This window comes from Penicillium waksmanii (assembly GCF_028829765.1).
Source record: "Penicillium waksmanii strain IBT 27052 chromosome Unknown utg000004l:1.0-5674109.0:1.0-5678898.0, whole genome shotgun sequence".
Lineage (NCBI taxonomy): Eukaryota > Fungi > Ascomycota > Eurotiomycetes > Eurotiales > Aspergillaceae > Penicillium > Penicillium waksmanii.
This window is the reverse complement of record NW_026643251.1, coordinates 2,406,911-2,428,182: the sequence shown is the minus strand read 5'-3', so window position 1 is coordinate 2,428,182 and position 21,272 is coordinate 2,406,911. Positions and strand designations below refer to the sequence as shown.

Genomic DNA, 21,272 nt, shown 5'->3' with positions numbered 1-21,272 from the left:
GTTGGCTAGTGCCTTGGAAATCGATGCAGTACAATGGAACTGGCCAGGATGTTCGGATCTGACTAAATTACTGCCTATGCGCTCCGTTGTCTACCGCGGTACAGTACGTCCCAAAACCGGTGCAACAACCTTCACTCGAAGAGTGATTCTCTAGCCCCGCTGCCAAGGGACGCTAGTCTGTATTGGGAATAGCCTCGGAATATTAATATTCCTGTATCAGACTCAATACCGTGACTGACCCCCATTAAAATACGATGTGTTGTCTCGTAACTGTATTGGCGATCCAAAGGGACTACAAACAAGTCAAACACCAAAGCTGGAGAGTGCCTCGCGATCCTGGCGAACTGTCACTTCCCTCACTCCGATGTCCAAGTAACAGTCCGGGGGATTTACTCGCCAACAAATATTGCAACTAGTGACTTGCATATCTTGCTTCCCTGCAGAGCCAATCATAGCCCCAGCTTTCAAGCTGAGTCACCTTGGGGCCCACTGTTTCAGTGCTAGCTTCACTCTTGAGCTGAGTCGAGCGAGCTAGGTGTTCGGAACCCCAATACAGTAGTATATTATAGGAGAGATTATCGTGAACTGTCGGAATGCCGATTTTCGGTATCAGCATATAGTCGGCAGGAACCAACTGCGCAGGGTAAAGATATTGTAAAGATCTTCCAGGATTGATGATTGCGATAATTAGTGGGGTCATCGTCGATGTGTTAGTTTTTATCTCGTCAGCCACGCACGCATGTATGGGGATTAATGGTCTTTCTCTACTTGTCTGGTATTGTTTGAAAGAGCAGTCGAAATGGTATCTTCGCACTATCGCTGAACAATACGCTAGAATGTGCAACATTTTCGAGTGGAAAAGAAGAGTCCAACAGTACGAAAGGAGTAGCAGAGGAATACCTAGAACTCGGCAGTAAACAAGCCAAGGGACAGCTACACACCAGCCCACCAACCTAATTTACAAAAGACCAGCACGCCAAAGCAAAAGGTGTCCGAACAATGGTGGAAGTCATGTTCGACTAAAGCAACACAGACTAGAAGTGAAGGGAGATGATGAGGAAAGGAATCAATATATGCATCCAAAGGGCAACATCCAAAGGGCAACCAGCATGAGTATGACCCATAAATTCAAAACCAAGGCAGGGCGTCGAAAGTAAAATGGAGCATGATGGCATAGTTTAGTTTTGATAATAGAACCCAATACGTTGGTTCGGAATCCGATTCCACGGGGAGCGGAAAGGCGGGAGTGGCTCCCAGGGCCTAGCAGTCGACGTCAATTATCAGGAAAAATGGAGAATCTTAGCCCATGACGAGAAATGATGTCCATACAGACAAGCCAGGCTCGATGTGCAGAAGGGTCTCTGTCCGACATGGCGTAGAGCCAGCGGACAGCCTTCTGGACTTTCTCCGTGAGTCCGGTAGCCTCGGTTGTCCCGGGCAGAGTCCTGGTGAAGAGATCAACCAGTATAACTGTTGTGGATTGCATGATGTAGTGGAGAAAACACCACCAGGGCAACATCTCGTATAGCCAATTAATGTCGGGTTCCTCAGGCAGGATATCTAACATCTGCTGCGCAGCTTCCACGCATATTGTTGCTATTACATCGCACTCGGAGCTGTGGGAAGGTGTGCCGGAGACTTGATGGGCGAGACGGCGGAGACACGGCTGCGAGATAACGAGCTTAGTGGTATAGAAGCGGAAAGCTAGACTGATGCGGTGGCGGATGTAAGGACGGGTACTGTCGAACTCGCCGAATCGAAACTCCGCTGGCAGACGTGAGAGCCAATTGTCAGCAGTAGTGTTGAAATTAGAGATTGCCATTTCCATCTCCAACCACGATCGCCGTATTCCCGCCCCGGGTGCGTACAAGGTTTCAATTGCCTCCCGCGTTAACATCGCCAAATCCACCACATAAAGGAAATAAAGGGATATATTCGGTGATGGGGTTTCCTTTATCGACTGGGGCGTTTGCTCGGTGCCCGTGCTTGACGACAGGGTTATTGAAGAGGCCACGCTAGACCCATGGGTGGTGGGTTTGCTGGAGGTGAGGAGAGATGCTAACAAATTGCTCCGGGCTTCGTGGTTGGTGATAAGCTGAGTTACTCCTTCATTCCAGAAGTCCTCTTCACGATATGGAACGGGGAGTGGCGTAGTGCAAAAGATGCCGCCGGTGCTGGGGGGTCGCCCCGTCATCACGTATAGCACAGTATCCAACGCAAACAATGCCCACCACACGCGGTATCGAGTTTCCCTTGATAGATGGGCGACACTGTCCGTCTCACTACGGAGATTGAGTCCCATTGCCACCGCTGAGCGAATCGCTATCCCAAGGATCTGCCAGGATCTAATAGAGAGCTGATTAGGCAAGCCACCACCAAAAGAAAAAGAAAAACATCTTTAAAGAACTATCAAGGTGGACACACCTGTTAACCTGCCCCGTCGACAAGAGGTAAAATGCAGCTAGACCCTCTACCTGCACTTGTTGTAGGTTTGGATGGTCTAACAACCCGACGCTGCCAATATTTAACCGCCATGCCCGAGCAAAGTAGGCCAAGTGGTCAGTATAGTTCCCCTGGCATTGGTTTTGAAGCAGATGGCAGTGTTTTGCTGCGATGGCAAACACGAGGTTTAGCACGGCTGTCCATCGCTTGCCGGGCCGCACGTTAGGATTCGAATAGAAGGACTGGTATTGGTTGAGGAAAGTTTCCTTGCCGATGATGGGGAAATCGGGATGAATGGTCTGGAGATAACTTTCGACGAGCCTATCAGCAATCTGCTGGGGTGGTCGTACTGAAACGTCAATATCGTCAGGGACAGGGATGTCCAAGTCATCTAGAAAGTAATTGAGAGATGAGACCGATGGTTGATCAGGCATGTCTCCGACAGGGGTGAAAGCGCCCTTATCTAGATCACGCTTGAGTCTGTACAACCATGTCACTTCTGAGTGCTCTCCAACGAACCCCATGGCCTGCGATGCTTCATCGCGGTTAAAATCCTCGTCGGTGTAGTCCCTGGTGACCTGTGGGATTCCTGTTCTCCCAACATCGGATGGAGTGGCAAAAGATTCGGGGGACTGGTTATGGTTAGACGGGATATAGGTTAATGGGAGAAATGAGACAATGAGGCAATACAACACAAGAAACAAACATAAGCAACAAGATTTCAGGTCAGGGTTTGGGGAGAGGGGAGAGGCGTGACAGGGGCGTGCATTCTCACTCTGACTAATAGACCACCGAAGGCCTGATCGATGTGCTGCGCGGAAGTCGAGTCCAGGCGTGGGTACAGATCTCGTAGTAAGTTTTTATGGGTTTGCACTTGTGCGGATAGATCCTTTAGCTCTCTAATATTCTAGTTAGATGACGATCACACATCCCACCAAGCGCTAGAACGCACCTGTCCGTCTTTTCTCGTTTCCGATCGCCGTAGAAACATCGGGCATCACTAACCAGACAGCGCTGACAGGAGGGGCGATGTCCGCTGCATTTGGCCTTTTGATCGCGACAATTCTCACAGGCTCTACTGACGCGGCGACTGGTAGTATAGTTACTGGGAAAGACTGAGCGGGGGATCGGAACCTTTGCGTTCATAGGCTGATGGCCTAGGTTGGAACCCGAACGGTCGTCGTCAGGGATATGTTCCATAATATTCTGGAGCCCAGACGCCTGAGCCTGGGTATGTCCCAACTGAACTGATCGTAGACGATTGAGCTGACGCGTGGTCCGAGATGCTGGGTCCTGCTTCGGAATGAGACGTGCGCCAGGCGAGATTGTCGCTCATGGCGCGACAATTTCTGGGCTTTGTTGGTGTATCTGGTGGAAAGGGTATGCGAGACGCACGTTTCTAGCCTAGCGGGATTGGCAGAAGAGAAAGGAAACTATGCCACCGAGGCAGAAGAAGCCACTGAGGAGTCTGTTAGCATGCCAGTGTGTTAGCTTTCACCAAGGGTGTCAGGGAGCATCAAGTAGAGAGAGCTGCGGCTGACAGGCTGAGTATTATAATAAACAGATTCATAGATAGTCCGCAGGTACGCAATATATGCAATCCACAAGTTGGTTTGGTGGTGAGTAAGCCCCACGGACAGTAACTTGGACTTGGGAGTGACAGGGAAGTGACAGTTCGCCAGGTTTGCGACATACACTCAAGCTTTGGTGTTTAACTTGTTTGCATTGATATGGAAAATGTAGTTCCTTTGGATCGCAAATACAGTTACGAGACAAAGCATCGTATTTTAATGGGAGTCAGCCATGGTATTGAGACTGTCACAGGAACACTGACATTCCGGTTCCATTCCAGATATAAGCTAGCGTCCCTTGGCAGTGGGGCAAAATAAACCCACGAAGAGTGAAAGTTGTTGCACCGGTTTCGGGACGCACTGTATGCATAGTTCTTTCCACAAATTTTCCATCATGGCTGACAACGAAGGTCAGGATGCGCAATCGAACTACAGATTGGCGCAGGAACGGGAATTTCACAAGTGCGACTGAGCTTTGTATGTCCTTTGTAAACAATAATAGCTGACCGCTCTCTTACGGAGGTAGGTACATCCCTAGCGACCATGCCACCTCACAATTCGCGCCTTTTGATCTCGCGAGCCGCAATACCTTCATCCCACAGCCGTCACAAGATTCAGCCTTGACTTCCTTCGCCCAGCTGGGTGCCACCCGCCTAGGGACCCAACGGGCCTTAATATCTCTCTTCGATCGTACCCACCAGCATGTAATAGCAGAAGCTACTCCGACCTTGAGTCTAAATGGTGGTATCCCTGAAAATGACCGCGAGCGGCTACGATTGGGAAGCTGCGTGCTCCCGAAAGAGAGCGGCCTTTGCCACCATGTCGAGCGCTTGCCATCGTCGTATTTTCTGGAGAACAGCGAAGTATTCGACGGTAGCGCCTTAGTTATTTTGGACGTGAATAACGATGAGCGTTTCAAAGCCGGCAGGTTGCATTATGCACTATCTGACGTGCGCTTTTATGCTGCTGTGCCTATCGTCAGCCCGCGAGGTGTTACTATCGGCGCGTATTGCATAATGGACAGTGAGATGAGGATGTCGGGTCTCCCAAAGAATTCCCTTCATTTTATGAAGGACATGGCTGCAACCGTTATGAAGCATCTGGTGATGGGCGAGTGTGTACGCAAGAGTTCCCTGGCAGAACGAATGATGCTGGGCTTGGGGAGCTTTGTCGATGGAAAGTCCACTCTACGTGATTCATGGCGGGAGGCCAATAGACAGCATGCTGCATCGGGACACACCGGAGAGCAGAAAGAGGGCCAGTTGAATATCCAACAACAAGATATACAAGAATCTGCCAGACAAAACGATGAGAACACTCTGGTTCTTAGGGAATTGCCAAAGAGAGACGGCGAGGCTTCAAGGCAACCATTCGACAACAGCAATTTCGTCACGGATCGCAGCCAAGAAGCTCAGAAGGATTCAACACAATTGAATACATCTATCCGAATTATGCCTGCAGATGAGGATTTGCAAGAAAATTCCCTTTCCACGAACATCGAAATTGTCTTCTCACGAGCGGCGAACCTGATCAGGGAGTCAATTGGTGCGGAGGGAGTTATGTTTCTTGATGCGGATAGCGCCCGCTTTGGTAGCCTCGTTGATGGAATGAGCAGCAGAGTGTCTGACCCGGGCGCAAAAGATTTAAGTAGTGACGAAAGTACTAACTCAGGAACTTCACCCAGCGGCAAAAGTGAGGAGCCTGACAATACTTCCCTATGTGCATGTTTGGGATTTTCGAGCTCGCGGGGATCGAGTATCAACAATGACTCGGTAGCTGGCCGAGAAATCCTGATGCAAGAGCCATTGTTAAAAGCAATACTTCAGCGATACCCTCATGGCAAGATTTTCTCTTACAACGCCGAACGATTACTCTCAGACTACAGCGACGGCTCCGCACAGAAATCGACAAACTCCCAACTCGGAGGCATTACCGAAGATTTTAATCATAACGACCGGCAACACTCATCAAGCCAAGTCAGAAAAAAAAAAAGAAAAAAACCCTTCAACGTGATGCCGAACACCTGATCAGAATTTTCCCTGATGCTAGGAACATCCTCATATTACCTGTCTGGGACTCGGACAAACGCAGAATTACTGCCGGAACGCTGGTCTGGACAAATGACCCTCGGCGTATCTTTACCATTGAGAACGAACTTGTGTACATTTCCGCTTTTACCAACAGTATTATGGCCCAAATTCGTCGCCTCGACGTGGAGATGGCAGACAAAGCCAAATCCAATTTGATCAGTAGCATTACACACGAGCTTCGAACCCCCCCTCCATGGGATTCTAGGTACAGCGGACATTCTCGGTGATACCGCTATGAATGCCATGCAATATGGCATGATACACACAATTGAGTCATGCGGCCGCACTCTCTTGGATACCATCAACAGCCTGCTTGATTTAAATTTCATCGACAATTATCAGAAGAAATCATCCCGCCTGAGCAGAAATCGAGAGGCCGAGCAGCCTAAGATGACTTTCAGTTCGACAGAAGGAGGTCGCGTGCAAAGTAAAGATCGCGGTGAAGCGACTTCGTCCTCACATGTCAAGTTGGACGAGGTGCTCGAGGAGGTCATCGAATCCATTTACGCCGGATACAGCTTCTACACCAAATCCAATGCGCCGCCTCCAGCGTTGACTGGTCCATCTACGCGACCGGCTAGCCCAGCGAACGCATTCGATCAGGTAGGCCCGAATGCCAGTCAGATTACGATCATCTTCGACATAGAGCCAGAGACGAAATGGGATTTCCTCACACACGCCGGTGCTTGGCGCCGTATACTGATGAACATTTTTGGCAATGCGCTGAAGTATACTTCTTCAGGCTATATATATCTTGGATTAAAATCATCTCGAAGCCGCGCTCCCCCAAGCCACACGGGATCGATTACCGAAGCGCCCGGTGAGCAAGTTGATGAATATGATGTCACTCTTACCGTAAGGGACACTGGGCAGGGCATCGAACATGAATTCTTGCAAAATGATTTATTCACCCCCCTTTAGGCAGGAGAATTCAATGGCACCTGGTAACGGGCTGGGGCTGAGCATCGTTCGTCAGGCAATTGGGTCCCTGGGGGGGTCGATCGAGATCAATTCTGCCAAGGGAGTTGGCACTGAACTGTTGGTACGGGCTCCGCTCAGCCGCTACCCAAGTAAAACGGATAACCTGCCGGACTCGCTATTGGATACCCTGCAAAAACATACCAAAGGGAAGACAATCGGTTTCCTAGGCTTCGGATCGTCTCTTCGTTCTCAAAGAGATATTTCATTGTACTCGGCATTGGAGCGTTTGTGTTCTGAGTGGTTTGGCTTGAAAGTGACTTCTGTATCTGCTCTGGAAGGGGAAAATTTTCGTTTCGACTTCTACATAGCTGTGCAGACGGAGCTGGACTCTGAGGATGTCGAAAGAAGAAAGCTTCTCGCCAGCTGTAAACATTTCGACAACGAAGATGGTCGGAGCTCACCTGTTGTGGTCATCTGCCAGTCTCCTGGTGAAGCCCACAGGATGTTTGTTGCGGCTGAGAATCGGGGCGAAGCCTCAAGCTTCGAATTCATTAGCCAGCCTTGTGGGCCTCGAAAATTGGCCCACGCGCTGGATCTGTGCATAAAGCGACAGCTCGGTCGAGAGTGCCACTCCTCGACTGGGGAGACGACTCGCTGGGTGGAAATGCCAGAGTCCTCTCATTTGTCATTGGACGTGGATATCAACGATGCACCCGATGACAGGATGAAAATTGGCAAGCGATCAACGACTGACACAATTCCGAGCCCCGAGCCTCGAATTAATTCACCTTCGTCAATCGAGGGAAGTCGAAGACTAAATTCACGGGATACCTTGCAACCCCCATCTTCTTCGAACGAGGGGCAGGGAAACATAGAATCCCCCAATCCATCCATCCTATTAGTGGACGATAACGAACTTAACCTTCAGCTATTGAGTGCGTACGCGAAAAAAGGAGGTTATAAGTACATGACTGCTCGCAATGGGGCCGAGGCAGTCGCCACATATGAGGCCTATCCCGGCCAACTCCGGGTAATTATCCTTGGTATGTCCAAGCGCTCTCTCTCTTTCCTTCTTCATCCCTGTAGTTAATCTCAAACCCCCCTTGCTGCTAAACTGACGCTATCAGATATCTCCATGCCCGTCATGGATGGCTTTGAGGCGGCCCGACAAATCCGCCGCCTCGAGAAAAAGCATCGGGCCGCATTGAGTGAGTCGGCACGACAGGCATTGCCGCCCACAATCATCGCTGCTTTGACAGGACTTCACAGCCTTGCGGCCCAGAAAGAAGCTTTCAGTTCCGGAATGGACACTTTCGTCACCAAGCCGATTAAGCGAACGGATTTGTACGCCGTTATCCAGAGGGTGCAAGACAACATCTAGTCATTTCAAAATCAGCAAATCGTATGATGCGACCCGACGCAGCTATTTAGCTGGCCAAGGACAAATGTGTTTAATCCAGGGTTATTGATTCCAATATTTTGCTGCAAAGATATTTTTGCAATCATTATAAACTCGAGAATCGACTGTAGATTAGTATTCTTTGACTCTTTGATAAAGAAACGGAATAATGAAAGAAATTTGGACCAGCGAGAACCAAGAGGCGCTTTGAAAACCCTTTGACGGCGGCCACTGTTCATGCCGGTCGACAATTTTTAAAAAAGGGTCGAACACTCTTTGAACTGGCCCTGAAGCCTTTTAGGATGGATACTATAACAGTGAAACCCCAAGGTCAAAGCTGCAGAAGTGTGAAACCAAACCTAGTGTACTTAGTATCACGTATATTATATTTATCTAAGAACAATCAAAGGCCATAGTACCGCCTCAAACAAGACTACATCCCGTCCCTCACAAAGCCGGCGCATAAGTAGCCAGGCCCCGAGCAAAGCGCTGAATTTGCGCCGCGTAATAAGTCTATAGCAGTTTGAGTCAGTCCAAATTCAATAAATTGGGAAGCCAAAAGACGGTACTCTGAAAAAGAAAGAAAGAAGAAACTTACACTCTCAGCCCCAGCTCCAATAAGGTTCCTAGGCAAGAACCTCATATACCAAGGAGGCGGCACCTTAATCAAGGGCAAGCCAGCCTTATCATCCTTAACACCCTCGTCCAAAAGTAGCAGCGGGAAGGCAGGCTCAACAGCAGCAGGTCGTCCAATACCAACAAGGTCACAAGCCCCATCCTCAATAGCAGCAACACACCCAGCCCTTGTTCGGAACCCACCCGTCAACATAAGAATCAACTCAGGATGTCTCCCGCGAACAGTCTTTGCAAATTCCAGGAAAAATGCCTCGCGGGCAGCCGTACGCTCTGACTTAACTGGAATCTCCGCCTTGGGATATCCCATCATCTGCGGATCTTCATAAGTGCCGCCACTAATTTCCATAAAGTCGATGCCAGCTTCGACAAGGAGGGCGATTTGGGTCATTGTTTCTTCAAATGTTGCGGAGCTGTGATCAGCTGAGTTGAGCTTGATTCCGATGGCGAAGGTTTGCGGCACGATTGCGCGGGTCTGTTTGATTATTTCCAGGACGAAGCGCGCGCGTTTTTCGGGCGTGCCGCCGAATTCGTCGGTCCGGAGATTTGTCTTGGAGCTTAGAAATTGATCTAAGAGCATATATGAATCAAATCAGCACAATACTTCTCAAGACAGGATTATGTATGGATCCATTCCATACCAATAAGATACCCATGCGCTCCGTGCAGCTCAATACCCGAAAATCCCGCATCGGCCATGAGTCTCGCCGTATCAACAAATTGCGAGATAACCCTCTGCACCTCGGCAGTACTCATAGCACGAGGCTTTGTCCAAGCAACAGCCCCAATGAAGCACTCCAGCCACGAGTCACCTATCGAAATCGGGACCGCGGAGGGAGCAATTGTGTTTGCGAAAATTCCGCGCTTGCCTGCGACGCGAAATGATTGTCGTCCCGGGTGGCAGATTTGGGCTCAGGCGGGTGTGCCGTGTTGCTGGCATGCGGTGGCATACTTAGTCCAGCGTGCTACTAGAGCCTTGTTGTCGTCGTCGGGACCGGTGTATTCGCCGTCCAGGGCTGGGTCGAAGGGGCTTCCTAGGTGGTTGATGTCGACTTGGACGTTGCCGGTTAGAATACTGCCCCAGCCGCCGGTGGACCATTTTTCATAGGCCTCGTAGAGAGGGTCTGGGTGGTGGGACTTGGCCATCATTTCGGCCATTGCAGCCTGTGGATGTATTAGTTTGTGTTTCTGGACAGTGGGGGTGCCACCATGGGGTAAGAGGAGAGACTGCAAACCTTTGATAGTCGGTTTGGTAGGACAAGACCGCAAGGCAGTTTGACGGGGTCCGATAGTGGTGAAGGCATTTTGATAGTGTGATTCCCGAAGGTTTTCAAGCCGACGATTCAGTGTAATGTTTCTGGTGGCGGAAACGAGTTGCAGTTTTGAGAATAGCTGCTCAGCAGTGATAGTTGACCAAAACGAATCCAATTCTCACAGTTGACTTATAGGAAATACCCACGATTCAAAAGCAGGACAGTTCGGCTTGATGAATTAAACCAAAAAAAAAACCCAAAGGAAGAAAGGGGACCTCGGTGGGTCCACTTGCCACGCGGGGAGACAATCTCTCCGGGCAGACCCAGATTTTTATTGATAGAATGATCATAGCACCATCCCCACTATCCAGTAACAATTTTTAAACTCATTTCAGAGTATTTGTGGGTCTTCACAAAAACTGCAGCCAAGAGTACAATTAAGGTATGCATTACGCTGGGGGTTTGGACTGTGGGGCTGGACAGTCGGAGGTTTGAGTTACTCTGCGCATGTGAAGATTCGGGAGGGACCCGGCGGCATTGGGCTGGTTTAGATCAGTTTAGACTAGCTTCAATTTGAATGGACTTGGGAGTGAGTTTTCAAGATCGATGAAATACTGGTAACTTGAATGTGCTTGATGATCTATTTGGATAGATAAATTTCGAGGCAGTCTTCAAGTTTGCAGTGTTCGCTACTTTTGATTGTATACGGGCTTTCTGCATCGATGAAGGGAATCACCTCGGCCCGAAGGACAGATGGAACGGCTAGCCCCGGAAAAGATGAGAATATTTAAAACCTGTTCGGGCCCAATGAACTTGCTACTTCTTTTACTTTAATGGAGAAGATGTGGATGACATATTTGCTTTCATTCATGATTTTGCTATCCTACCAATGCAGGGCCATGCGACGGAATGAAACGTGATGGCAGGGTATTCCAGGAGAAGACCAAGACAAACAAACAAAAGGTGGTAGGGGAAAATAAGAGAACAAGAGAAGAGGAAAGAAAAGACCCGGTCCGAAAATTAACAACGCTGAAAGATGAAGAGGTGCAGGGGTTCTCACGCAGTGAGCCTGGCGCGGATATTAGAACAAAGGAACAGATGCACTAAGATTTCGATCACGCCATCAACAAGATCCAGTCCTGAAGACCGCAAGAAAGGTGGTGGTCGAGGATGACCTTTTTACAGCTTAGAGCCGTTCTCGTCGGTGGGGGAACCGTTCATCAGCGGGGAGAGGTTGCCCAGGCTGGAGAGCAGGTGGCCGACCTCACGCTCGAGTTCGCGAACCTCGGTGTGGGGGTCGTACATGCGGGATTTGATCCAGTTCTCCAGATCGGCATCGGACATGTTGCGGAGGTGGGTCTCGCGGTCAACCTTGTCGTTCTGGGCAGCGCGGATGACCTTGCGGGTGACAACGATGCTGACCTCACGAATGCGGGTGATGTCAGGGTAGAGCAGACCACGCTCAAGCTCCTCGGCGGTCAGAGCGGCAGACAGAGACTCGCCGGAGGCGTAGATCATGCTGTCGGTGACACGGACGGACTTGGACAGAATGCTGCCCAGACCGATACCGGGGAAGACGTACATGTTGTTACCCTGGCCCGGGTAGTAGGTCTTGGTCTCGCCGGCGGAGTTGGTGAAAGTGCAGTTGGGGAAGGGAGAACCGGAGGCGAAGAGGCAACGACCATCGGTGTACTTGACGGCGGACTCGAAGTCACACTCAGACTTGGACGAAGGGTTGGAGAGGGGGAAGATGATAGGGGTGGTGTTCCAGTCGGCCATGTTGCGGAGGATCTCGGGGGTGAAGACGCCTCCAATAGTGGACAGACCCATCAGGATGGTGGGCTTGACGTGGTTGACGACCTCCTCGAGGGTCTTCCACTGCTGGCCAGCATTATCCTGGCGAGCGAAGTAGACCTTGTGGTCGGCGAGCTTGTCACCACGGTCGGCAGTAACAAGACCCTTGGTGTCGACAAGGTAGAAGCAGTTACGGGCCTCATCCTCGGTCATACCCTCGCGGATGAAGAACTCAACAATCTGCTTGGCAACACCGACACCAGCGGAGCCGGCGCCGAGGAAGACAGCACGGTGGTCCTTGCAGGGGAGACCGGTACGCTTGACGGCGTTGATAACACCACCGAGGATAACGGCACCAGTACCCTGGATATCATCGTTGAAGCAAGTGTAGGTGTCGCGGTAACGCTCCAATGCGGGGAAGGGGTTCTTGAAATCCTCGAATTGGATGACAATACTAGATAAGCTTCGATTAGCCGAGCTCAAGCCCAGTGAGGGGGAATATACGGGGGGTAATTTCGGATGAGGGGAGTCCACGCGGAGAGATGAGGGGGAATAGTGAGCATGATCGGGGAAATAAGTGGATCAATCAGATCTACCCGGAAACACACGAAGGGGATGACGACAATGGGCATGCAGAAGAAAGAAGCAAGAAGAAAAGTGACTTGTGACTTACCCAGGCCAGCGCTCGGTGAGAGCAGACATCAACTCATCCATAAACTCGCGCTCCTCCTCGGCGCTAATCTTGTCACGACGGGAACCCATGTAGAGCGGGTCTTCCCGGAGGGTCTTGTTGCCAGTTCCGAGATCGAGAGTCAAGGGAAGAGTGGCTTCGGGACGAATACCAGCGCAGGCAGTGTAAAGCGCCAATTTACCAATGGGGATTCCCATACCGTTGATACCCAGATCACCCAGTCCGAGGATACGGGAACCATCGGTGATACATGTGATCTCAACATTGGGCTGGGGCCAATTGGCAATGACAGCAGCAAGGTTGCCGCGGTCCTCCCAGGACAAGTACATGCCTATTTTGAGTCATGTTAGCATTAACTCCGGTTTGAATTCGTGGGGAAGAGGAGGCGGTTCCGAAAAGCTTCGGAACCGCTCCAATGGGACTAGGTTAATTTAACTCACCCTCGGGCTGTTGGTAGATCTCGGACCAACGCTGGCAGGCCTCGCCAACCACGGGAGTGTAGATCAAGGGCGTCAATTCCTGCAGGGGTTGTTAGTGCCCTTTCCTTTTCCGACTAGCACATGCGGTCCAATCACATGAAAGTGATGGCGATGTATGACTCTATGACTCTTATAATGGGGATTTTTTCACGTACCCTGAGGTGGTCGGTGACCAGGCGGTAGAAAAGGTGGACATTATTTTTGCGCAGAGTGCTGAGGTATTGGAACTTGTCGATGGAAGTGTTCTTCAGACCCAACTGGGCCAGGCATCGTGTCTTTTGGGTCTCGTAGCTCTCGGCGCGAGGAGGAGTGAGGCCGTATGTGCGCAGGTACTTGCGAATGTAAGAGGGGTTGGCGGTGTCATAGTTGGCGTCACTAGGAAAATCATAGCGGTATTAGCATTGATCTTGCGGAGAAAGATGTTGTGCTGTGCTATGCTATGCTATGCTATGCCATTCCATGGCAAGCATCAATGTTTGGAACTTACGAGGGAGTGTTGGAGTGGTTCATAAACGGGGTCGCATGGACGGGCCGGCTTTGTTGGGGAGAAAATCGTGCCATTGTGTCTGACTGAGTGCGTGCAAGTTTACTTGTCGCAGAAGGGGAAGAATGATAGAAAGAAGAGAGGCGAGGACGAGGCGAGCGTGGCATGGTTTTAAGTGCGCGGAACACACTAGGCGTCCGTTGGGACACACGAGCGCACATCATCCACGACATTCCGAGCAATGAGAATTCGCCGGGACGGCAAGAGGGGAAGGACGGTCAAGGCTCAGTAAAAGACGAAGCATGATTTGGAGAGTCGGAAAGACTCGGGGGTTGGGAAGGGGTCGCGGCGTGGGACCTGGATGTGGATATTCGGTGATGGCAGCGAACCGTTGCGCGCGGAGTGGAATGGATCAGATCGGGGAGCTTGAGCAAGGGTGGAGCAGGGCTGGATTGAGGGCAATTGTACGGAGTACGCTCCAGAACAACCAACTTGTACCCGGTAAACGTCAGCATGTCTGCTGGTATAAGGAGAGACGAGATGGACCATCTCGGGTGCTGCTGCAGCGTGAAGAGGGATACACGGTATGGCGGGTCCCGTGTGAGGAGTCTATAATGCTGTTCTCTGCAGGACTGAAGACTGGACAGTAGAGTACACGGTAGGTCTCGAACTGCATTCTCCGAATAAAAATCCAGGGCTATGAGTGGCCACATAGGCCGGGGGAGACACCGCGATGGATCCGCCGAAGGACAGGGTCTCCACCTCAGCGAGCTTCCAGAGCCGCAGTTGGTGCCGAAGTGGATCTTCTCGGTGCCAATTGATACAAATTGAGTACAGGCTAAACTCCGAGCACTAATCCTAGTTCTACGAATCCATCAAAGGGGGTGGGGGGATCAATAATTGGTCAGCAACTCCAGGGATCGAACTTCCAGAAGCCCTAACTCGAGCGGGGCCCACTAAACCTAGCAGGGCATCTCCGTACGGGAGACGGCGTGCGGAGCCTGCCGTGTGTAAGAGAAGGTCTGCGTCTGCGATAGGAAAAGAAACACGGAAGCTACCTGATGGGAAAATCATCGGGCGGAAACGATGGGAAAAATAAAATTGGGCCCCCGTGTAGCCCCCATTGCTCCCATACTACTCCCCCGAGAGAGTGGAGGGTTGAGATGTTCCAAGTTGGCCGCGTTGACAATTGCCGTTCGGCACTCTGAATGGTAGAACCCGCCGAATGGCGAATCTCCAAGCAGAGTTTTTTGGGGGGTTTTTTTTCTTTCTTTTTCCCTTACGGAGTACACTCTTCCAGGTTGGTTTTTTTCGTTTTCTCCAATTTCCTTTCTTTTTTTTGAACCCCCCTACATGCGTGATTTTTTGGCGAGTCAGTAAGATTCGGAATGCCCCCTTGCTCAAATGCCGTGCATGATGATGTCGTGTACAGAGTAGTGTACATCCCAACAAATGATTCAAGCCTTGTTCTACATCTCATATGTAGTAAAATTGTTATTGATTTATTTTAATCCAATTCTATTTGTTTACCATCCCCATTATCCCCATTATAATACCTGACTAAAGGGGTCAAGCTTTCTCAACCCTCGTGGAAAAATCACGCTACTATTAATAGTGAATTTCAAGTTGTCAGGGACTTCTGCTGTAAAATGATTGGCTAATTCAACCTTTTTTCTTTTCTTTTCCGCCTTGCCGCCTTCCCGCCATCTCCAGCCTTACAGTTGAGTCTACGAGATGCATACCTTTTGCGCGATTTTTGTGCAAATATTCCACAAAATATTGATCATCAAGGCACCACACGGTGCGCGAAATTAATACCAAGTTACACCTATTCTCATCCATTCTCGTCCCATCCGAGGTCACAAACAAGCTTGCATGAAACCTGCCCACGCGATCTATCCGGTTGGTTCTAGTCCGGTGGGGAAACGGGTGATCGCCGTCTATTCAATCGCGCGACCAGTGCGTGGGATGATACTTACGTAGGTGGGTGCCCTACCAGCACCAAAGAAGAAGAAAAGAAATTGAGAAAATAATAACTAGGCGCTGGAGCCTGGAAGTATGTTCCCTGGGTCGTGTGTTCGCCCAGCCCTCTACCGGGGATATCCATCAAGGAAAGCTTCTCCTAGGCTTTCCCCAGCCCTCGGCCCATCGTTGTGGTGTTCCGACAAATAATTAGCTTTAGCTATGGCAGTGGTAGTTGCCCGAGGAAAGGATCTGTTAGTAGAGTGTCTTCCCCTATAGTAACTACTCAGTACGCGTACTAGTGTTGTTGCAATCCAGTGGACATAATACTTGTTGACCTAGCCGGTCTTGGGGACGCAATTTTGCCATCATACTTCAGAACGGCTTAGCAAAGCTCCTTCTCCTGGGTATATCGAAGGTATTCTAGCCTTCTAACAATTTATTGTGCTTTATCATAAAGCACATTCTCACATTTAGCATTTAGTATTTAGCATCTAGCAAGACTTGCGCAATGTGGTTAGTCTGTATATACACTGCTAAATTATCTCTCGGTCAATACACAGGTCCCCATTCATGGAGCCTCGCTCGATAGGTGCTCCCATCATAGATGCCCAACATAAGGCATTTGGGCTGTGAGCCGCGCCTTGATGTGTTTGAACAGACTGGAAACCCTAACTTGCAAGCTGATTGGCCAGAGAGCTTCAGCTTCCCCAGACCCGCCGATCGTCGAAGAGCAGAACAGTATCCGTAGATATGTATACTATAGCTATCATAGTATGTTATAGTATATTCTATATACTAGGAACACTCGAATACTTAATTGATGCTACAATTATGTTAGAAGTATACTATATACTATACCCCATGTATACTCGTACTAATGTAGTGCAATCCCTGTCCGACCCCGGTGTCGTCATCGGCAAAACAGGCTGGCTGCAACTTCCACTTCCACTCCCATTTCCACCTCACTTCTACTCGCCTCACTTCTGCTTATGCTGGCAGCTGTGCTCGAATCCTCGTATCTTCTATCCATTATCACTGTCGCTGTCAATCTCTACCACATCCACCATGCCGGGCGAAACAGAGCCCCTGCTCCCCCGTTACGAGGATGACACTGCCCGTCAGCGTCAGCTCCACCAGAAGCTCCATTCCTACCAGATGCTCCGCGCTCTCTCTGAAGGCTACCTCCCATCCACCGAGCAAACAATCGCCAATCTCCGCACCTTTCTCGCTTCCGACCTTCTCAACCTTCGCAACCAAGACATCGGTTCCGTCGGCCGCCAACTCGTCCGCGACGCGCGTCTTTGGATCACCTCCTTGATCGAGTTCCTGCACGACAAAAATGGCTCCGATCATCTCCAGAACTTCCTCTGGCGTCTCTCCCGCGCCCGCGTCTCGGTCGATCAGGCCCGCATATCCCAGCAGGCGGCGCATGTGAAAGCACGCGCCGATACCAAAGCTGGTGGGTCCACCTCCTCCCTGTGTCTGACATGATTAGTTACTCGTCTGGGCTTGTTGGCTAACCCCATGCTTGTTTAATATGTAGCATATGATAGTTTCCGTACCGTGGGAAGCTTACTCCTCACAAACGCTGACTTCCGTCTCTTCGTCGACGATATTGCTACCGTTGGCCGCCAGATCTTTGCAGATACAGCCTCATCCCTGGCAGAGGCGTCGAAACAAGTCGCGGATGAGGTGCAGCCTTCTGAAGAAGAAGAGCAGGCGCTGACGGGTGCGGGCGCTGATGAGGGTCGGGAGTTGTCGGGGGAGCAGGTGAAAGAGGAACTCAGCCATATTGCCCATGTTGCGGGGAAAGGCGCAGCTCATACGGGCGAGGATGCAGTGAAAAGTGCTCGGGAACATCTTTCCGGTCGAGAACGAGATACACTGCTCTATCGGTTAAAGAAGACGGTCCAGAATCTACGGGAGAGAACTGACTATACGGATTCAGTCTCGACCATTGCACAGCTGGTAAAGCGATATGCGGCAGTCTATGCCAATGCGGCAGAATTCACGGCGGATGCTGCTGAGGAGGATCTCCAAATGAATGATGATCTCAAGCAAGCGGTGGATCAATTCTGGGGTCTGTTACGGTCGTTTGGAAATGCAGAGGAATGGGACAAGTTGCAACAAAAATTCCATGATCTCTTACGACATGCTAATTCGGACCCTGATTTTGAACGGTTGATGGGTGAAGCTGGCAATTCTCTCCAGGATATGCTCACCGACCCCGAGTTCTTCAACCACGCTCCTGAGAAACTCGATGAGCTCCAGCAAAAGTCCGAGCGTGTCGGGTCAGAGGGACATCTGCGCCAGGACTTGGATGGCTTCCTAGCACAAACCAAACGAGCCTTGCGATCGGTACCCGAGGACCCTGCAGTGACCAAAGTAATCAATGCGACGAAAAGGATTTACCACAATGCCTCGGCAGCCTACAATGACCACAAGGCTGATCTTCCAGCTGATATCGTCAACGTCATGCTCCCTGTTCTCCTCCGAGCCATCCAGTACATCCCAATCCCGCGTTTGGAGATCTCCGCGCCAGAGATGGACCTCCTCTTAGAGAATCTAATCCTTGAACCCGGCCGCACAGTCAACTATTCCTCTTTCCTCCCATACCGGCTGCACCTCGTCACGCGAAACGACATCGAGGTCGTCAAGAAGCACTCCAAACGAACCGAGACAGCCATCAAAACTATCTTCACAGTAACAGTCCAAGGCCTCAACATCAGCGCCGAAGAATTCGGCTACTGGCTCAAGGCCCACACCGGTCTACTCTTCTACTTCAAAGACGAAGGCATAGCCAGTTTCTATCTAGACCGCCGAGGAATCGACATAACCCTCGAAGTCGAAGTCGGACGCAATCGACTCGAACAAATCTTCACCCTCCGAGGCGTGCGGGTCCGCATCCACAAACTAGACTACAAGGTCTCAAAAAGCAAATGGCGCTTCCTACTCTGGCTCGCAAAGCCCTTCCTAAAACACCTCGTACGACGAACCCTGGAGAAAAAAATCGCCGAGGAAATCGTCGCCGCCGCCTTCGCCTTGAACAGGGAACTTGTCTTCGCGCGCGAGCGTCTCCGCGCAACCCGCATCGCTAACCCGCAGGATCTGGCAACATTTGTACGAGCCGTCCTTGCCCGGCTCAAACCTGCCGACTCGGATGTGGAAGCCCGGGTCGGTATTGATCCTCTGAAGAGTGGTGTTTTCCGGGACGTTTATGCGCCGGGGAGTATTGTTAAGACGTGGCGTGAAGAGGCTACCCGGGCGCAGGAGGCTATTGAGGATGGTGATGAGACGCATGGACTGGGGTCTACCTGGCGGAATGATATTTTTGATGTTGCGGGCTTGCAATGATACCTCCGTGATTTCTGGATTCGGGTTCATGTTTACTACTTTTATGTTTCTGGTTATGGTTTGGCATGCGGGTACGGTTTATGATTTACGGATGTACGACATGATATGGCGATTGGCTTAATTAGGTATTAGTTCGTATTTATACGGGTTCATTTGACTTCAAGTTGTTTCTTTCTTTCCAATGATTTATTGCATGCTGCTCCAGGGCCAGTGCCCAGGTGCCCACTGACAGTGGCGGGTGACATCCGTGTGCCTGGATAGATATATAATACGATCATGATGTACTCAGTCTTTCGACAACTTGAAACCCTTTCCCAGTGGTGTATCCCATGAACCTTGGAATCAAGTATCACCAAGTGTGTTTTGTCATTCATTTACATGAAATGCAACCTTTACAATACACTACTAGTATATTCTGTCCAATACCCCGAACTTGTTATACTTCATTGACACAGCACGTGACCAGCGATAAGGGCTATCTGGCCGGATTGATTGACCACCTCACGGGCTCAGTTGAACTTCACCCTCCACTCCAGTTGATCTCTCGCAAAAGATCTATTCGTGCCAGTCCACCGGGAACTCAATCCTATTCCACTCATGTCGACCTAATACTTCAATCCAACTTAAGACAACACACTCCTTCCCCCCCCAGCCATAACGCGGGACAGCCACATCTAGCTGCAGCGGAGCTCTACTCCAGCAACACCGCCGCGGCTAATAGCCCTAAACCTTCGAATCGGAACAACATGTATCTCCAACGACTCCTTCTGGCCATTGCGGTCGCCTTATTCGCCGTCGTTGTCCTCGCCACCGAAGATTACTACAAGACCCTCGGAATCGACAAAACCGCTTCCGACAAAGATGTAAAGCGCGCATACCGCACGCTCAGCAAGAAATTCCATCCTGACAAGAATCCGTGAGTACAAACCGCTGCGCAGCAATCAAGTCCCAATCCAATCCAATCCAATCTATTTCAAGCAATGAATGGCCATGCTAATCAACCGCAAATTCTAGCAATGACGAAAACGCGCGCGAGAAGTTCGTCGAAATCGCCGACGCCTACGACGTCCTCTCCACCAGCTCCCTACGAAAGATCTACGACCAATACGGACACGACGGAGTCGAGCAGCACCGGAAGGGCGGCTCGGCGGGTGGTGGGCGCGGCAATGACCCATTCGATCTATTCTCACGATTTTTCGGAGGAGGGGGCCATTTCGGACACGCGCCTGGTGCGCGACGGGGACCTGATATGGAAGTTCGAGCCGCGCTGCCACTACGGGACTTCTACAATGGGCGGGAAATTAATTTCCTGGTGGAGAAGCAGCAGATCTGCGATTCTTGTGAAGGGACAGGATCTAAGGACCGGGAAGTTGTTACTTGTGACCGGTGCTCGGGACGGGGTATGGTGATTCAGAAACATATGCTTGCGCCCGGCATGTTTCAGCAGGTTCAAATGGCCTGTGATAAATGTGGAGGGCAAGGAAAGCAGGTCAAGAACCCTTGTCCTGTTTGTGCTGGGCAGAGGGTTGTTAAGAAGGGGGTTGAGACTTCTGCTTCGATTGAGCCTGGCATGGGTAAGGGGACTCGGCTTGTTTTTGAGAACGAGGCTGATGAGTCGCCCGATTGGGTTGCGGGTGATTTGATTGTTGTTTTGGACGAGCAGGAGCCTGAGCTTGGTGCGAGCGAGGAAGAGAGGACGGATGGGACTTTCTTCCGGAGGAAGGGGAAGGATTTGTTCTGGAAGGAGATGCTGTCGTTGAGGGAGGCTTGGATGGGAGAGTGGACTCGAAATGTTACACATCTTGATGGTCATGCTGTTGCGTTGAGTCGGAAGCGTGGGGAGGTTGTACAGCCCTTTTCGGTGGAGACGATTGTTGGTGAGGGCATGCCGTTTTACTCGGAGGGTCATTTGCACGATCATCACGAGGAGGGCGAGGATGAACCGGGCAATCTTTACATTGAGTATGTGGTTGTTCTGCCGGATCAGATGGAGAGTGGCATGGAGAAGGATTTCTTTGCTTTGTGGGAGAAGTGGCGCAAGAAGATTGGGGTTGATTTGGGAGTTGATAGTGGTCGACCAGTTTCTTTGCCAGCGGACGAGCACAAGGATGAGCTGTAGTTCAGTTACCTGTATATTGAAGCATAAGTATAGATTCGGACTTAGCATGGATGGTGTTGATACACTATTACTACTAC

The 21,272-nt window shown here is 50.6% G+C and overlaps 7 protein-coding genes across 7 annotated transcripts; 4 read left to right on the top strand and 3 right to left on the bottom strand.

Annotated features, from left to right (window-relative positions):
• Nucleotides 1-1,128: 1,128 nt before the first annotated feature.
• N7481_003716 (uncharacterized protein) lies at nt 1,129-3,588 on the bottom strand (the record flags this gene model as incomplete). Its single annotated transcript, XM_057262935.1, has 5 exons — nt 1,129-1,260; nt 1,334-2,345; nt 2,425-3,074; nt 3,218-3,341; nt 3,395-3,588. 5 exons carry the CDS (start codon nt 3,586-3,588, stop codon nt 1,129-1,131), a joined length of 2,112 nt encoding a protein of 703 aa, XP_057124596.1.
• A 952-nt stretch (nt 3,589-4,540) lies between these two features.
• Nucleotides 4,541-6,330, top strand: N7481_003715 (uncharacterized protein; the record flags this gene model as incomplete). The annotated part of the gene is given in 2 exon segments (XM_057262934.1): nt 4,541-5,989; nt 6,007-6,330. Coding segments are annotated over 2 exon segments (1,773 nt in total), but the record flags the coding sequence as incomplete, so codon positions are not given.
• Nucleotides 6,331-6,337: 7 nt separating this feature from the next.
• On the top strand, nt 6,338-8,405 carry N7481_003714 (ATP-binding response regulator; the record flags this gene model as incomplete). The annotated part of the gene is made up of 3 exons (XM_057262933.1): nt 6,338-6,958; nt 7,029-8,067; nt 8,152-8,405. 3 exons carry the CDS (start codon nt 6,338-6,340, stop codon nt 8,403-8,405), a joined length of 1,914 nt encoding a protein of 637 aa, XP_057124594.1.
• Nucleotides 8,406-8,870: 465 nt separating this feature from the next.
• N7481_003713 (Aldolase-type TIM barrel) lies at nt 8,871-10,360 on the bottom strand (the record flags this gene model as incomplete). The annotated part of the gene is made up of 5 exons (XM_057262932.1): nt 8,871-8,936; nt 9,022-9,626; nt 9,698-9,925; nt 10,052-10,220; nt 10,292-10,360. 5 exons carry the CDS (start codon nt 10,358-10,360, stop codon nt 8,871-8,873), a joined length of 1,137 nt encoding a protein of 378 aa, XP_057124593.1.
• A 1,128-nt stretch (nt 10,361-11,488) lies between these two features.
• On the bottom strand, nt 11,489-13,834 carry N7481_003712 (NAD-dependent malic enzyme; the record flags this gene model as incomplete). The annotated part of the gene is made up of 5 exons (XM_057262931.1): nt 11,489-12,557; nt 12,777-13,125; nt 13,235-13,313; nt 13,429-13,648; nt 13,761-13,834. The coding sequence occupies 5 exons, from the start codon at nt 13,832-13,834 to the stop codon at nt 11,489-11,491; spliced, it is 1,791 nt and encodes a 596-aa protein (XP_057124592.1).
• A 2,953-nt stretch (nt 13,835-16,787) lies between these two features.
• Nucleotides 16,788-19,076, top strand: N7481_003711 (uncharacterized protein; the record flags this gene model as incomplete). The annotated part of the gene is made up of 2 exons (XM_057262930.1): nt 16,788-17,181; nt 17,266-19,076. 2 exons carry the CDS (start codon nt 16,788-16,790, stop codon nt 19,074-19,076), a joined length of 2,205 nt encoding a protein of 734 aa, XP_057124591.1.
• A 746-nt stretch (nt 19,077-19,822) lies between these two features.
• N7481_003710 (uncharacterized protein) lies at nt 19,823-21,195 on the top strand (the record flags this gene model as incomplete). Its single annotated transcript, XM_057262929.1, has 2 exons — nt 19,823-19,992; nt 20,091-21,195. The coding sequence occupies 2 exons, from the start codon at nt 19,823-19,825 to the stop codon at nt 21,193-21,195; spliced, it is 1,275 nt and encodes a 424-aa protein (XP_057124590.1).
• Between the last annotated feature and the right edge of the window lie 77 nt (nt 21,196-21,272).